Source organism: Triticum dicoccoides, chromosome 1B (genome assembly GCF_002162155.2).
Source record: "Triticum dicoccoides isolate Atlit2015 ecotype Zavitan chromosome 1B, WEW_v2.0, whole genome shotgun sequence".
NCBI lineage: Eukaryota > Viridiplantae > Streptophyta > Magnoliopsida > Poales > Poaceae > Triticum > Triticum dicoccoides.
Window position 1 is genome coordinate 136,522,012 of NC_041381.1, and position 17,127 is coordinate 136,539,138.

Below are 17,127 nucleotides of genomic sequence, written 5' to 3' on the forward strand. Positions count from 1 at the left end.
CCACAAGAACGTGTTAAATTTCATCGAAAAATATTGTGATTTGTAGGCTGTACAAAAAAAGAATTCCGGGCCAATTACAAAAATAAACGACCCGTTTAAAAATGTGTATTTGTTTTCTTTTTATGCCACTTGTAAATGTATTATGCTGTGAAATTTTGCACATACGTAGTATACATGTGCACGTGTGTTCACAAATAAATTTGGGAATTTTCGCCTTCCAAAAAAAAAGAATTTGAAAAAAGCTCACTGGAGCTCGGTATTCATTGGCATTTTTTGCATGTCCAGGAGGCTAGTAATTTTGGAGTTTTCTTTAACACAGTACAAACGCTCATCACCCTATGAACACACACATGCATAGTGTACCCCTATGAGCATCTTCGATTGTCTGAGCCGACACATTACTTTAGATTGGCAAAATCGTCATAAACCTTTTTCTAGTTGATAGGAATGTCTCCTCACACTAAATGCACATTGCGGGAAGGACTGAAATAAATTAAAAAAAATATGAGCTCCAGTGTCAAATGTAGGACTTGAATCGCCATAAATTGGTTTGCGATCGTTCAGATCATTCGGATTCTTCAAACTCGTGTTTTTATAATTATGTTCCACGATTGCTCGCATCATTTGGATTCATCAAACTCGTGTAGTAGTAGATAGATAGATTGATTACACCAAATTACCATTTGTAAGTACACCGCCATATTTTTACATCGGAAGCTACAGGCTTCTTAAGTGATTTTTCTGAGAGTTCCTCAAGTTTAACCGTGTTTTAATCAATATCAAGTGAATTTTATTTTTCGTTCAGTGCTTTGCCGAACACAAACTGATTTGCTTTTTCAAATATTCAGTGCTGGCAAAAATATTTCAATACGGGATTTTTTTTTGAAATAAATTTCAATACGGGAATTAGAAACCATGCAAACATCATCGACTAGAAACACACACAATGACACAAACATCTTATTTAAGGCTTGACAAGCAACAAATCTGAAAGCATTACGAAGACATTGTTCCATCTCAATTTTTTTTTTGAACATATCTCAAGAGTTTCCAGGACCACACACACGCAAAGCACAAAAACTGCACGCTGGTGCAATTCCAGCCGCGCGCACACACACACACACACACGAGCTCATTTGCCTTATTCGCGACACCAACAAGAAAACGTCATACAGATCAGCAATCTGATCCCACGATGCGAAATCCCGCCTAGCAAATCACGGCTTCTTGGGAACCATTTGCGCGGCGAGCTTCTTGACGGCCGGCCTCGCCATGAGCCTCTCCCACCATGCCTTGACGTGCGGGTACGAGTCGAAGAGGGCCGCGTGCGGCGTGGCCATGAAGTAGAAGGTGTAGGGGAAGTGGTTGAGGTCCGCGAAGCTGACGAAGTCCCCGGCCAGGTACTCGTGCTGGGAGAGGCGTGCCTCGTAGACCTCCAGCACCTTTTTGAGCTTCTCCAGGCTCTCGTCCACCACCGTCTGGTTGGTCGGCAGGCCGCGCATGAGCGGGTTGATGAGGCACTCGTACACGATCGGCGAGATGGCCGGGTTGTAGGTGTGCGCGTCCACCTCCGTCCATACGTCCACCATTGCCGCCTCCTTCAGGTCGCCTTCCCTCAGCAGGTCGACTCCGTTCGTCTTGTACTTGCGGAGCACGTACCTTGCAATTGCGCGTGACTCTGAAAACACAACAAAAACAGAATGCTTTTGAGAATTTGAGAGGATATTTGAACAACGAGCATCCATCCACCGGAACAAAAAGGAAGCATTCGCTTTACTAGCCGGTCCCATTCAGATGCCAAGAAACAGAGGCCAAGCGATTAACATTTACTATGACAAGAACAAAGTAACTAAAAAAAGGCAAATTAATCATACCGAAGAGAAGCAGATCCCCATCCTGGAAGGCAGGGATTTGGCCGAACGGCTGCAAGAAACCAAAACATCTTGCATCAGAACCGTAACAAGTTTCTTTTGCGGGTGAATAACTTGTATTACTCAACTCATAGAATTACAATCATCAGCAGCTAGCTGGACAGTTTCCACAGGACCGTAACAAGTTGATACAAGAAACCAGAGGATTTGAGTGGTCGGTGAGCTTACGTTTCTGACGAGATGCTCAGGGCTCTTGTGCTCCATGGCCTTGAAATCGATGTCGACGACCTCGTACTCGGCGCCGACCTCCTCCAGGCACACCAGCACCCGGGCCACGTTGGTCGACATGGCCGGCCCGAACACCTTCACCGGCGCCATTTTCTCCCTTGGTTGCTACTCGCGGAGTACACGCGAGAGAGTGAGAGATCGGGTGTGTGTTTGTGTGCTATCTGTGTTTGAGCGGTGTGCAGCATGACGCCAACTCCTCCCCATTTTATACGGCATCTAAGTTTCCGGTAGGTGGTTGGTGCCTTGGTGGGATGGTTAGACGTGAGCTCTCCAGAAGGGTGAAGAGGGGGACCGTGAGGTGTGGGCTGACGGGTGCAGTCAATTAGTGCATCACGGCTCAGGTCAGCGAGGTGGGTGCCATAGCTTTCCGTGATGTTTCTAGAACAGCGACCAAGATTTATAGGGCGGAGCTACCCGGGCATTCCTTCTTCCAAATCAGCCTTCTTTTCATTTCAGGCCAACTTCAACACGCGACCTCGTCCTATCCACCAGTGTCCATTTGAGGGTAAATGAACAAAGCATGTCTTTCGACACGCGGCCGTAAACGGATCGTCTTCCGTTTTCTGTCCGCTTTCGATCCTTTCCCGGCCCAAGTTTGAACCGAGCTTGCGGCCGAATGGACACGCAGGGACGCGAGCGGCGCGTGCCCTTGTCCTGCCTTGGCCCGCCCGTCGGGGAGACAAACCCCCCTTTTCTCTTCTTCTACCTCCCTCCACGCCCCGACATTGCCACCGCCACCACCCTCCCAAGCCACGTCGTCCTCCACAAGGGCCGTCCCAACCAGCACCGTGCCATGCCATAGCTATCTCCGCACCGGCTTTCCGAAAAGCATTTGGTCGGCATTCTCTTTGTTGCCGGTGGGAGAGAATCTACGACCACCATCGTCACCCGTCGTCCCCAACCAGTTCCGGTCGTCCGCTCATTGCCGCAGGGCGCCCTCCAGCACCACCGACCCCCAAAACCTTGCTTTGCTGCCTGCGAGGGGAGCAAGGCGTGCACTATCCGGCCGCGCCCCTGGCACGACTGCAAGGCGTTCGACGGATTGCTCACAAGGTTCAATGGATAGAGGTGATGGGTTTTTCTTTCACAACTTCATTTGCTTGTCGGATGACGAAGAGTTGGCGGCTGCATTGGTCGTACATGAACACATTAGTAGGAAGCAGCCTCGGTACAGGGGATCAAGCCCCGGCCATGCTCCGGCCTTGGACCGCAATAGGGAGAAAGGCCACACCCTTCTCTATGCCGATTACTTTAAGGATGGTGCACTCTTCAGGCCACATCAATTTCGTCGCCGATTCCGAGTGAGAAGGCATGTGTTTAATCGTATTCATGAGGGAATGGTGGCACATGACCCATACTTTGAGTGCAAAGAGGATGCCTTAGGCAAGCTTGGTTTCTCTTCATACTAGAAATGCACTGCGGCTATCCGCATGCTTCACGATGACTTGGTTGAGCACATGTGGACTCATATTGGCAACCAGTAGATCTATCAGTTTAATTTCTTTTAATGCAAACAAATTTTGATTGGGTTGTAAGAATATTTGATATTGTATTCTTTTGATTGGGTTGTAAGATTATTTCAGACGTATAACAATTTGCTATGTTTAATTTGAACCATTTGATATGCATCATTTTCATTTTAGTGTGCTCGTGAACGGACGAGATGCAGCTGAAATGCGGGCACATGTTGGGCGTACGACCGCCGCATCTACAAATCCATTGCGAACATGGCTCCATTGCCACCCCTAAACGGACGAAAAGCGGACCAAACAGACGTCCGTTTGGGGTCACGCGTTGGAGTTGGCCTTACCTACGATTAAGATTAGTCACCGTGGGAGTAACTTATTTTAGAAGGGAGAGATGGATTGGTGGAATTATTGATTGTATTGCTTGAGCCTCATGGACATATTGAAGGAAATATGCCCTAGAGGCAATAATAAAGTTATTATTTATTTCCTCATATCATGATAAATGTTTATTATTCATGCTAGAATTGTATTAACCGGAAACATAATACATGTGTGAATACATAGACAAACATAGTGTCACTAGTATGCCTCTACTTGACTAGCTCGTTAATCAAAGATGGTTAATTTTCCTGACCATAGACACGAGTTATCATTTGATCAACGAGATCACATCATTAGGAGAATGATGTGATTGACTTGACCCATTCCGTTAGCTTAGCACTTGATCGTTTAGTATGTTGCTATTGCTTTCTTCATGACTTATACATGTTCCTATGACTATGAGATTATGCAACTCCCGTTTACCGGAGGAACACTTTGTGTGCTACCAAACGTCACAATGTAACTGTGTGATTATAAAGGTGCTCTACAAGTGTCTCCGAAGGTACTTGTTGAGTTGGCGTATTTTGAGATTAGGATTTGTCACTCCGATTGTCGGAGAGGTATCTCTGGGTCCTCTCGGTAATGCACATCACTATAAGCCTTGCAAGCTGTGACTAATGAGTTAGTTGCGGGATGATGCATTACATAACGAGTAAAGAGACTTGCCGGTAATGAGATTGAACTAGGTATTGAGATACCGACGATCGAATCTCGGGCAAGTAACATACCGATGACAAAGGGAATAACGTATGTTGTTATGCGATTCGACCGATAAAGATCTTCGTAGAATATGTAGGAGCCAATATGGGCATCCAGGTTCCGCTATTGGTTATTAACTAGAGAGGTGTCTCGGTTATGTCTACATAGTTCTCGAACCCGTAGGGTCCGCACGCTTAAGGTTCGTTGACGATATAGTTATATGAGTTATGTATGTTGGTGACCGAATGTTGTTCGGAGTCCCGGATATGATCACGGACATGACGAGGAACTCCGAATGGTCCAGAGATAAAGTTCGATATATGTGATAATAGTGTTTGGTCTCCGGAAGGGGTTCCGGATGTTTCCCAAAATGTTTGGGTACGAGAACACTTTATTTGGGCCAAAGGGGAAAGCCCACAAGGTTTTTGGAAAGCGCAAAAGGAAGTTTTGCGGAGTCCAGGGGCCAGACGCCAGGGTCACTGGCGTCTGGGTCCAGACGCCAGGAACCCTGGCGTCTGGCCCTGGAGTCCGAGAAGGACTCTTGCCTTTCGGGTGAAACCGACTTTGTGGAGGCTTTTACTCCAAGTTTCGACCCCAAGGCTCAACATATAAATAGAGGGGCAGGGCTAGCACCAAAGACACATCAAGAAACACCAAGCCATGTGCCAGCAACCCCGTCCCCTCTAGTTTATCCTCCATCATAGTTTCCGTAGTGCTTAGGCGAAGCCTTGCGGAGATTGTTCTTCACCAACACCGTCACCACGCCGTCATGCTGCCGGAACTCATCTACTACTTTGCCCGTCTTGCTGGATCGAGAAGGCGAGGACGTCATCGAGCTGAACGTGTGTTGAACGCGGAGGTGCCGTACGTTCGGTACTTGATCGGGCGGATCGTGAAGGTGTACAACTACATCAACCGTGTTGGTAAATGCTTCCGCTTAGCGATCTTCAAGGGTATGAAGATACACTCCCCCTCTCGTTGCTTTGCATCACCATGATCTTGCGTGTGCGTAGGATTTTTTGAAATTACCACCTTCCGCAACACATATATATAGGAGTACATGGTCACCTTGGAGTACAAATCAAGGCAGGAACAAATCCTACGCTATCTTATGTTTCCTAAATAAACATTACACTCAACATCCCCCCACAGTCACAACAGTAGCGATGCAGATAGTGAGACTGGAGAAGAATTCGAAGGCAAGCCTATGGACACCCCCCATAGTTGTAACGGTCGATGCATCGCGAAAGTCGTGGCTAGAGTGGAAACCGACGAGGTTGCTCAAGCAAGGCGGTAGCCCTTTGTGCTGCTTGTCGAGGTAGCCGAGAGCGTAGAGTGGTGTATCAGTGGTCGAGGTAGCCGTGCGAAGAATGCCATGCTTGATGTCGAGGCGGGGTGGCCGGTGTCGAGGAAGTCACCGTGGAGCCGCGGGCGCAAGGAGGCGCCGAGTTAGTCATGGGCACAGTAGTGTCGAAGTAGTGCTGCGCCAGGAAGAAGATGGTGTTAACGATGCATCACCGGGTTTGACAAACCCGGGGACACATCGTAGACGAAGGCACGGTCGGTGTTGCCATTACCGGGCATGCATAGACAGACAAAGACGAATTCGACCAAGCGCCACACTAGGCCCGTTAGGCCCGGGGACACATCATGGACAAAGGCACGCTTTGGTGTTGCCAGCACCGGGCATGCGTAGATTAGGGACCTGCAGTAGTTGTACGCCATGTTGAGGAGTCGAAGGGGACAGCAGAGAATGAGACTTGATGACGGTTGTGACGCCAATCGGTGTGAGGCCGATGTCACCAACGATGGTCAGAGTATACGAAGTGGTCGGGGAAGATGAAGGTGACACTGGCAACGGGTTGGTGCTGGATGAAGACGAAGGAGGTAGACGGGCGGCGGCAGCGACTGAAGAAGAGCGGCGGCGGTAGGTTAGGAGCATGGCGGTGATGCTCGAAGTAGGCGAGGAACTAGACAACGTGAGGAAGACCGGCGCGGACGGTGGCCTTCCCACACCGAGGGAGGCGGCGTGGCGCAGCGCATAGCATGGGAAGTCGATGCGCGGTGACGGCGGAGTGGATCGCGGGCCGTGGCGATACGACCCGAAGGGGTGACGCAGCGATAGCGAGTATGTTGGGGCGATGACGGGAAGACCTCGGGGCGGCGGCGGAGACCGCGGGCCGTGCCGATGCGGCCCGAAGAGGCGACGCAATAGCAGTGCGCGAGGCAGTGCAACAACGTGGATGGCCTCAGGCGGCTGCGGAGACCACATGCCATGCTCGCTACAGCCCGATGGGGCGACATAATGCAGCACGAGGGTCGGTGCAGCCACGAAGACGGCCTGGAACAGACGTCCTCGGGGTGGCGCTTGGCCGCGGGCCGCGGTACTATGGCCCAAAGGGGCGACACAGCGACATCATACGGGTCGATGCAACCGCGGGAAGAATAACGGGGCGGCGGTGCTGCGGCCCGATGGGGCGACGCAGCGGCAGCCCGATGCTCAATCGGTGGAGGGGCGCGCTGTACTCGGGACGGTTTTCATGGGGCCTGCGGAGGCGCGCAACCGACGGGCCAGGTTGGTCACTCGACGTAGAGGATGCAGATCGTTGCGGCGGGAAGGTGACCAATCTGATCACGTGCGTGGTTGGGGACGCTGCTCGGTGGAGGCGGGGTGGCAGCTGAGTCCATGATGAAGCCGGCGACCGTACAAGCGCGACTTAGATCGACGGGCAGGCTGGCGCGCGAACGGCGGCTGTGATGGGCCATCGCATGGCGGGAGGCCGCCGAGTCGTGGCGATGCAGGAGTCCCGGTCGGAGCAGGGCGATGACAGCTGGCGTAGATTGACGGGCGGGCCAACATGCGAATGGCGGCGGTGATGGGCGCCGCATGGTGCGAGGCCGCCGAGTCAAGGCGATGCAGAAGTCCCTGTCGGAGTAGGGCGGTGATGGCCAACGTATATCGACAGGCGGGCCGGTGCGCGAACGGCGACAGTGATGGGTCACCGCATGGTGCGAGGCCACCGGGTCAGGGAGGAGGCCGGGTGTCCATTCCAGTGTTGAAGTAGAGGCACTGGGTCGACGGCGGCGGTGAGCGATGCAAACCAATTTTAGATCGAAAAATCAAAGAGTAAACACCGGTCAAAGCGACCAACGTGAGAGAGAAAACATGGATCAAGAGATCGGGAAAACGACTCTCTAGGGAAACCGGTCAACACGACCGGTGAACGAACCCTAGATACGGGCGGCGCGGCCCCGCGATGGTCATGGAGGGCGACCGCCCCGGGGACGACGCGCGGGATGGAAGCGGTAGGCGACAACTAGGGTTGGATCGGTTAGGCCGATACCATGTTAGAAGGGAGAGAGGGATTGGTGAAATTGTTGATTGTATTGCTTGAGCCTCATGGGCATATATACAGGAGTACATGGTTATCTTGGAGTACAAGTCAAGGCAGGAACAAATCCTACGCTATCCTATGTTTCCTAAATAAACGGTATACTCAACAACTTACACTAGTAACATCCCTATATTACTGGTCTGTGTTACTATGTCTATAGTGGGGTATAACATATGTGTGGTGTCATGCAACACTTCATTTATTACACTACTAGGGGAAACCTTATACACAGAAATGTACCAGTAGCGCATGTCAAAAAGAATAGCTACTACTACTTACCACTAGCACCTGGCGAATAAACGCGCTGCAGCTCAGCTTATAGCAGCAGCGCGCCAGACGAAAGAAGAGCTACTACTATAATTCTAACACTGTTCTCAGCAGGCTAGGAATAGTAACAGCGAGCTTATGAAAAGCGCGCTGCTGCAAAGATGGTTGTAGCAGCGTGTTTTACATGGAAAGCGCTACTAGTAATGAAAATAAAATGAAATAAAAACATATACAAAGTTAGTGAAAATGAAAGAAATAGAAATAGGAGAAAGGAAAAAAAGAAAATATAAAGGAAAATAAAAGAAAAATAAAAATAAAGGAGAAAGGCGTAGCAGCAGCGTGCTTTCTGGACAAGCGCTATAGCTAACAGATCAGTAGCACGTTCTTTTTGCCTGCGCGATAGCTATGTTAGCTATATCTAATGTAGCAGCAGCGGTTTACCGGACCCGCGCTACTGCTATTTTGGACTTAACCGCGCGGTTCTTATTCCCCCGAGCCACTTCCCCCAAATCCCCCCTCGATCTACTATCGCCGCCGTTGTCGCCTTGCATCGTCGTCGGCCGCCACGCGCTCTCCCGCCGCCTTCCGCAGCCCTTGGTGGCCGTCGTTGTCATCGCCCTCCGCCACGCGCCCAAGCACCGACCCCGACCCCGACCTCGATGTCGCGTGCCCCTCTCCCTCGGCCGCTCCCTAACTCCGCCAACGCCCGAGGTGAGCACGCCTACACCTCTTCCTCCTCCTCCCCTACCTCTGCCTAACTAGGGTTCCTAGGGTTCATCAAATTTTAGGGTTCATCTAATTAGTTAGGGATCATCAAATTAGCTACTACTTGTAGATGCTTAAGTAGTTATATAGTTGTGGTGCACCCAATGTAGTTAAGTAAATATAATTGTAAACTAGATGTTAATTAGGGAAGTAGTTGTAGATGCTTAAGTAGTTTTTAGGGCAAATTCCTAGGATTTATCAATGGGTGCTTAAGTAGTTGTAGATGGTTAAGTACCTAACTAGGGTTCATCTAATTAGTTAGTATTTGTAGATGCTTAAGAACTATGCAGTAGGGTTTAATTAGATGTTAATTAGGGCAGTAGTGTTTAGTTTAGAGAAAAATTCAATATAGTTTTTTACTGTTTTTTAGTAAGAAAATTAATAGAACTAGTTGAACTAGTTTATTTTTAGTAAGAATTAGTTGAATTAATAGAACTAGTTTATTTAGTAAGAAAATTAATAGAACTAGTTGAACTAGTTTATTTTTAGTAAGAACTAGTTGAATTAATAGAACTAGTTTTCTAGTAAGAAAATTAATAGAACTAGTTGACCTAGTTTGTTTTTAGTAAGAACTAGTTTATTTTTATTTATAGTAAGTGCTTAGTTGAACTAGTTGAATTAATATAACTATTTTATTTTTAGTACGAAAATTAATAGAACTAGTTTATTTTTTTAGTTAAAGCAATTATACCCGCATCGACGTCGACGATGCCTATCCTGCATCCCCGTCGTCGACTCGGCGGAGGAGGCCTGCTTGATCAGTGGGGCCATGTCTGGGACTGGGCTTTGCCGGGCTGGTACTGGGATGCGCTACCTTCTCGGATGCGGAGCTTGGTGAGGAGCCAGCCCATCGTTGACCCAAACCTTCTTCGGTGGCGGTCTCGTGGGCCAGTGATGATGCGGAGGCTTGAGGACCCTATGGAGGTGGTACGTTACCGTGTCAGCGAGGAGGACGAGCACGTCTGTCACTACATGATTGCGTTGGAGGGCAAGTTCCCCAATACCTGGGAGGTTCTTTAGGGATCTCACTAGAGCTATGATCCTGTGATGGTTCCTTCTCTTTGGGTGTCCACCGCCCGGGCCGATACCCATCGTTTGCTAGGGTTTTAGCTGTATTAGTGAGGTTATATGTATGATACTATTCGAGATGTATTAGTGATAATATTCAACGATGTACGGATGTAGGAGATGATTTAGTTTTGCTTATTGAATGCATGCTAATTGGAATATTAATTTATTTTATGATTTAGTTTTTCTTATTGAATGCTCAAATTGGAGAACTACTCCTATTTTGAATGCTCAAATTATAGAGCACTATGCAAGGCGTATGCATTTGATAGGTTGATAGCTTATAGGGTTTCACTAAGTCGTAAGATGAGGATAATAATATTTTTATTTATATTTTTTGTTTGCAGCCAAATCTCCATGTCGTCGCCGCTATCGTCCCCGTCATGGACCCCCTCCGACCTCGAGGTGAGACCAGCCAAATCTCCATGTCAATATGAGTCCTATAAGATATGTTGAAATGTTTTTGTTCATATTTTCAACCATTGAAATGCAATAACCATCAAGTTTGAATGCAATGACCATCAAGTTTGAATGAAAATAGGATATGTGCTTGCCCAAGTGGCCATTTTGTAGGTAACACCTCCGAGTGGCCTATGTTTTGCCGGAGTGTTGATTAATTTCCGTTCCGGCAAATTTCAGGCGCTCGATATCATTTTTTAGCAAAGGTTATGCCGGATTTTTCCGTGAATTTTGGCATGATTTGTGCTAGAATATGTAGGAAATGTCGAGTGGCCTGGATTTTCTAGAAAGATAATTAAACAACATTTTGGGTTAAGTTTAAGTCTGTCGAGGCTCCATACATGATAATCAAAAAATGAGTGATGGAGAAAGTCTGCACCATATATGAGAGAGGAAGAATCCGGACTGTTGTCGTGGGGGTCGTTTCTCCTTCTTCTCCTTGTTCTAGACCTTTTTTATGCACTAGGGGAAGGAGGAGTAACGACCATAACCGACGGTCGAAAAATCAGTGAGGGAGTGTGTCCACCATATATGAGAGAAGAAGAATGCCAACTGTTGCCGTGGGGTTCGCTTCTCCTTCGTTCCCGTGTGCTACACATTTTGGTTTAATGCACTCGGGGACGAAGGGCGGAGCAACCATCACCAACGGTCGAATATATACACCACGTGAGTTGAGAGTTTTCAAAAAAAAGACTCAATGGACCGATAGTCAACCCGTGCTGAATAACAATGATCTAATTTAGTTTTTGTAGTACATATATTGAATTTTAGAAGTTTAATCTAATTGACAGCTTATTTCCATTGATAGCTTATTTTCATTCTTCAAAGAATGTGCGGAAGATGTTAGACAGAACCTACTACACCGATGGCTCAGAATTAACTTATCAAGAGAAAAATCATCTAATTGCATTTATTACTGATATTGAGAATTACAATATGTATTATCAGAATCCTCCACATTATGGTCAATACGTGCCACTAGTGCACGTGTTGAACTATGGTAACATCCATGGATATTTCATGGTATGGTTTTTTTACTATTATGACATCTATGCATCTTTTGTATAAATTCTTCTAAAACTGAACTACATTGCTAACTACGAAGTTATTACTATGTTTTTCAACAGAAAATCCCGAAGGATTGTGTGCCTCATCTGATGTTTCATAAAGGTCGCCTTGATGTTTTGAACATACGGCCAGGTCATCCTACGAATCACTCTTGTTCATATCGGATTTATAAAACCGATGAAGACATGACAATCAAAGATTGGAAAAAATGTATGGTCAATCGTAGGGAGCTACTTGGAAGCAAAGTTATGTGAAGGGCAAGAATTGGAGACAGGATATGATGATAATTTACCTAAGGGAGGGTCAGGGCCTATCTTGTTTTATGCTATTTTACCTAAGAGAAGGTAGTAGGTCCTATGAGAGAGAAGTAGGTCCTAGGTACAATGTGTTATTATGTGGTACAATGTGTTAGAGTTGATGAGGAGGAGGAGGAGTTGTGATTATGACTAGTGACCAACTTGCTATATGATGTCTCATTGATGAAAAGGGTGATCATGAGGAGGTGTTATATGACAATGATGTGTTATGATGATAAGTTGTTAATGATATGATGATATTTATTATATCATTGGGTGTAAGGACCACATATTAGTTTCAAGTGGATGTCCACAGTTCTTTCACGCAGTGATGTAATAACTCATTATGATGTAAAAACAATCTCTAAATTTCTACTATATGAAAACTTGTATAAAGGTGTATGAATACAACATGAAATAAAAAAGAAATCGAATACGAAATAATAGTAGTAGCATGGGCTGCTAGAAGCGCTACTAGTAATTACCAGTAGCGCCCTTTCCAGGAAGCGCTACTACTAAGTGGATATATCAATAGCGCGGGTGGACACACGCTACTGATATACTTTAGTTGCAATGCCGTATCAGTAGCGCGGTTACCCATGCTACTGATAGGCCAAAAACCCGTGCTACTGCTAGGCGTTTCCCTAGTAGTGTTAGGTTGGCCATAGTGGTGGTGTCATAGCCGGTATCATGCACTCGGAAATAGCAATCATGCTGATGTGGCAAAGAATTAAAGAAGAAAGAGAGGGTTAACATAGGTGGATACCGTATCATGTTAAATGTTATGCTACTTTGTGACATGGATGGCAATAAATATGATCATCTATGATACTACTCTATGATACTATGCACTATGGAGGTAGTATCATGCACTAGTATCATATGGATGATACTAATATATGATACTCCCCACTATGAGTAGCCTTAGGTTGTAGATTCAACTTGTCTTGCTATGTGTGATTTTACTCATGCTATGAGTAACTCGCTATGTTACCATATGCCTCTCTTTCTTCACTAATTACTTGAAAAATCATCTATTTTTCCTAGATATATGTGATGTTACCACCTATGTTACTCCCACTGTGGGTAGTCTAAGTTGTTCTTTCTTCTTTGTCCATGCTTTCGCGTTGGTCCTCTGATCTGTCATGTAGTTGTAGTTCTTAGAGCATCTCTAGAACATTACCTCAGGGGCATCTCCAACGTTGATCCTTAAATTGAATGCAAATTGGGCCCTAGCATTATATTAAGAGATGGGCCTTGGGCCTAATTTATCAATACAAGAGACACATTTGGAGAATATGCTTTCGAAAGCATTCTCCTATATTAACTTGATCCCCCACCCCACTCTAGGGTTGGCATAGGAGCAAGAGGTTAAGATAGGGTTCCTAGTCCAGCCGTCAATAGGGAGAGGTGAGATGGGTAGATTTGGAGGTCGTTCTCCTATATTAACCTGATCCCCCACCCCACTCTAGGATTGGCTTAGGAGCAAGAGATTAAGCTAGGGTTCCTAGTCCAATCGTCAATAGAGAGAGGTGAGATGGATAGATCTGGAGGCCATTTGGAGGTGGAGGCAGATTCAATAGAGGAGACAAAGTGGAATGACAGTATAGGCAGAAATATGAGGGAGGAAAGAACTAAAGAAGTTTGGGTGCAAGAGAAGACAAGAGAGATTGGACTCAATGTGCAAGAAGTGGGAGACTCACGGATCACCGAGAGAAAAAGAAGGATCAAGATCGACAGGTGTAGAATTCCGCGAGGGAGATGAACTTGGACAGATGAAGAGATGCTAAGGGATGAGACAACAATACAGGAAAAACAAGCAAATCATCTGGGAGGGACCAACCAGGGAGCTGGCGGACATGATTTGATGCAGCAGCAATAGTGGCTGAACGCCCTGGTGGCACAACTTACACAAGGTATGCCTCTTGTTACTATTGGGGGGAATTCTCAAGTGGGTTCCAATTCTAGGCAACAAATTGGTAATGGTGGAGTGCTTAGACATGAAGATGAGCAATTTAGAGCGGATGAAGCACAAATGAGTAAATGGAATAGTAATCAGACCCTAATGGCAGGTGAAGGGAATGCTTCACAACATGAAAATCAAGCCAGAGAGGGGGAGGCTTCAGATATGGCCATGATATAACTAAATCTGGTCCGGATGGGGCTGTGAAGTTGATGTGCAACAAGTGAAAAGACACTATACATGCTACAAATGACTGTAAACTAGGTCATTATGCCATTTGTGGAAAAAAGAATCATATCACTGATGAGTGCACATGCCTGAGGAAAATGAAACCTGTCCCCGAATTTGTGGGATATGCTGCAAGAGGTTTAGGAGTTCTGATAGTCCAAAACTCCAAAGAAGTGATGGATATTGAAAATACTAATCCTATGGCACTGATATCTGCCAAATCAGGGGTTATTAATGAGACTCAGCTTCTGGAAGGATTTGATTACATGTTTAATTGGAATTGGCAATGGAGATGTAAAAAAACATGGAAATGAGGCTTTCTTGATGAGGTTCCCAAGCAAAGGAACATTTATGGAGTTGAAAAAATGTGATGACTTCACTTTACTAGGGACAGGGGCAGTTATCAATGTAAAAAAATGGGCATTTGATTTTCAGGAAATTGGAAAACTTCATATAGTGTCGGTGAACTTTGCGAAAGTGGCTGAATGTTTTAGGCTCTTTTTGGGGATATGTGATGTGGCTGCATCCTTGGGGCTAGTGTTGGAGATTGACATGAATACCATCACCCATGAAAGGGTCAGAGCTAAGGTGGGAGTGAGAGATTTTGAAAAAAATCCAACATACACTGAGATCACTGACAAGGACCTGAATATCTACAGAATTATGCCAGAACTAGATATGGTAGTAGAACTGGGATGGTATGGTGAACACAAGAAACACAACATTGAAAGTGGTGAGATGGACAATAGTAGAGAGGAGTTGAGGAAGAGGCAGAAAAGTAACTATGAGCAGGATGGAACTGGTAAAGAGACAATTATGTAACACCCCCAGTGTCATGCTATAGTAACCTCACCCTAATGATGCCATGTCACCATGTTTTACTAAGCTAACCATCACTTGATCAAAACCCAAGTCAAATTCAAATTTCAAGTTAAATTTATATTTCTCCAAACAATAAAACAAAAATCTTGGCTAGGTTGCATTTAATCACTAAGTAATTTTCATGTAGTAACCAATATTATTTAAAATACTTAATTGCCCCTAACCATTTTAAAAACAATGCCAAAACTGAAACATTTAACCCATTTCAATTTAAACAAAATTCAAATGGATTCAAACCAGCCTCAACCTTTTTGGGCCAACTCAGTATATTGCCAAGTAATTATGTGTCAAGTTTCATCATTTACAAAATTCATTTATTAGCTCTAAATATTGCAAAACAGAAAGGAATAAAGAAAATAAAAAAGAAATGAAAAAGAAAAGGAAAGGAAAAGTGAAAACCACCCACTATGCACTTGGGCCTCAAGTGCATAGTGAGGCCCAGCCCGCCTACGCCTGTCGTCGTCCTCACTGTTCCTCCCCGTCACGTTGGGTGCGCGCGTGGCATCCATGGCCGCGGATGGCCACGAGGCGGCCATCCCGCGCCTCCCCGCCTCTCCCCGCGCGGATAAGGCCCACCTTGACCCTCTGCTAACCCTAGTTTCAGTCCCCTCTCCCTCCCACTCGCTCTTGTCGCTCGGTGCCATCGCCCAAACTCGATCGTCGCCATGTGGCCGTCGTAGTCATGGCCACCAGCCTCGCCGCGACAAGCCGCCATGTCCACGGGCTCCATCGCCCTCTTATATGTCGCCTACACCCTCAGATCGGAGCGAGAAAGCTCTACTGTCGCCGCTTGCCTCGTCGTCTTCGCCATCGGTCGCTGATGGATGCTGCCATCGATTCGTTGGCCATAGGACGTCCCTGAGCTAGTTGGCCCCTCTGCCAAACTCGTTGTGAGATCCGCCACCTCCTTCGCTTCTCCCCGAGCTCGGTTTCGAGCTCTATCATGTCCTCCCCACCACCATAGCTCCGCCGTTCGCATGGCTGATTAGCTCCTTGCCCCGAGCTTCTGTGCTTGAGCCAGTTGCACCCGCGTGCTGCTGGAGGTCCGCAGCTACCGCCTAGCCTCTCTGCTCGCTCGCATTCGTGCTCTAGGCATCTGCTGCACTAACCCGTGCTCCGATCGCCGCTCACCGTCATGCACTGCTTAGCTCCGGCCACCCGCGCTCGCGTAGCTGCCATATATCAACGCGACGCGTCTCCAGCAACCGAACGCACCCAGCCGTGCTCCAAATGGACGCACGTGGCGTATTTCCGGCGAAGCCAAGGCCGCACCGCCGTCTATTTGGCCACCGCCGGCGCTCCGCCGTGTTTTAAACTGGCCGGGTCGTTGCCATGTGGCACCCACGCGTCAGGGGTCCAATTAGCCACTAACCCCGCTCTAACAGCCACTGACGTGTGGGCCATGAAACTATAGCTTTAGATTTAAGATTAAATAAAATTGTTAGCTTATACACTCACTGACGAGTGGGGCCGGCCGGTCAGGTTTGACCAGTCAATAGTCAAACTGTTGACTGGGCTGCTGACTCAGCCCTGGCCCACTAGTCAGCCTTTGTTGACTGCGCAGTTGACCGTCAACTGCCCCCTATCACCCTCTCGCACGGTTGGTTCCCAGTTTTCCCTTTCCGGTTGGTGGTTTTGTGCGTTTTGCACTTTGACCCTCATACTACCACATTTTTCCGTTTCCCCTTTTCGCGCGAAAACATAAAAACAAAATACCAGTTCGCGCGCTTGGTTCCCTGTTTTCCTTTCTCGTTTCCCTTTTTGTTCCCATTATATTTCCGGGTAATGGAGATTTATGGGGTAGTTACGGGCGGGGACTACCAACACTATCAAATGTGACCTTTGAAGTAACGAAAAAAGCAACTTTTTAATGTAAAACGGCAGTCTTCAAAATTGTTCAATCGTGTGACTTCTTTATAGAGACAGGTGAACACTAGGAGAGGCACGGGTGTAACTTTACCAAATTGAATAAAAGCGCCTCCGGCGCGAGGGAACTTCCTGCTCGCCTTCGGCTCATTTAATTTTCAT

At 46.9% G+C, this 17,127-nt stretch overlaps 1 protein-coding gene across 1 annotated transcript; it reads right to left on the reverse strand.

The window, feature by feature from the left end:
• Positions 1 to 984: 984 nt before the first annotated feature.
• On the reverse strand, positions 985 to 2,348 carry LOC119323628 (probable glutathione S-transferase GSTF1). Its single transcript, XM_037597326.1, has 3 exons — positions 2,100 to 2,348; positions 1,875 to 1,923; positions 985 to 1,678 (listed from the first exon to the last, which is right to left on the reverse strand). The coding sequence occupies exons 1-3, from the start codon at positions 2,247 to 2,249 to the stop codon at positions 1,218 to 1,220; spliced, it is 660 nt and encodes a 219-aa protein (XP_037453223.1). The 5' UTR covers positions 2,250 to 2,348; the 3' UTR covers positions 985 to 1,217.
• Positions 2,349 to 17,127: the final 14,779 nt, after the last annotated feature.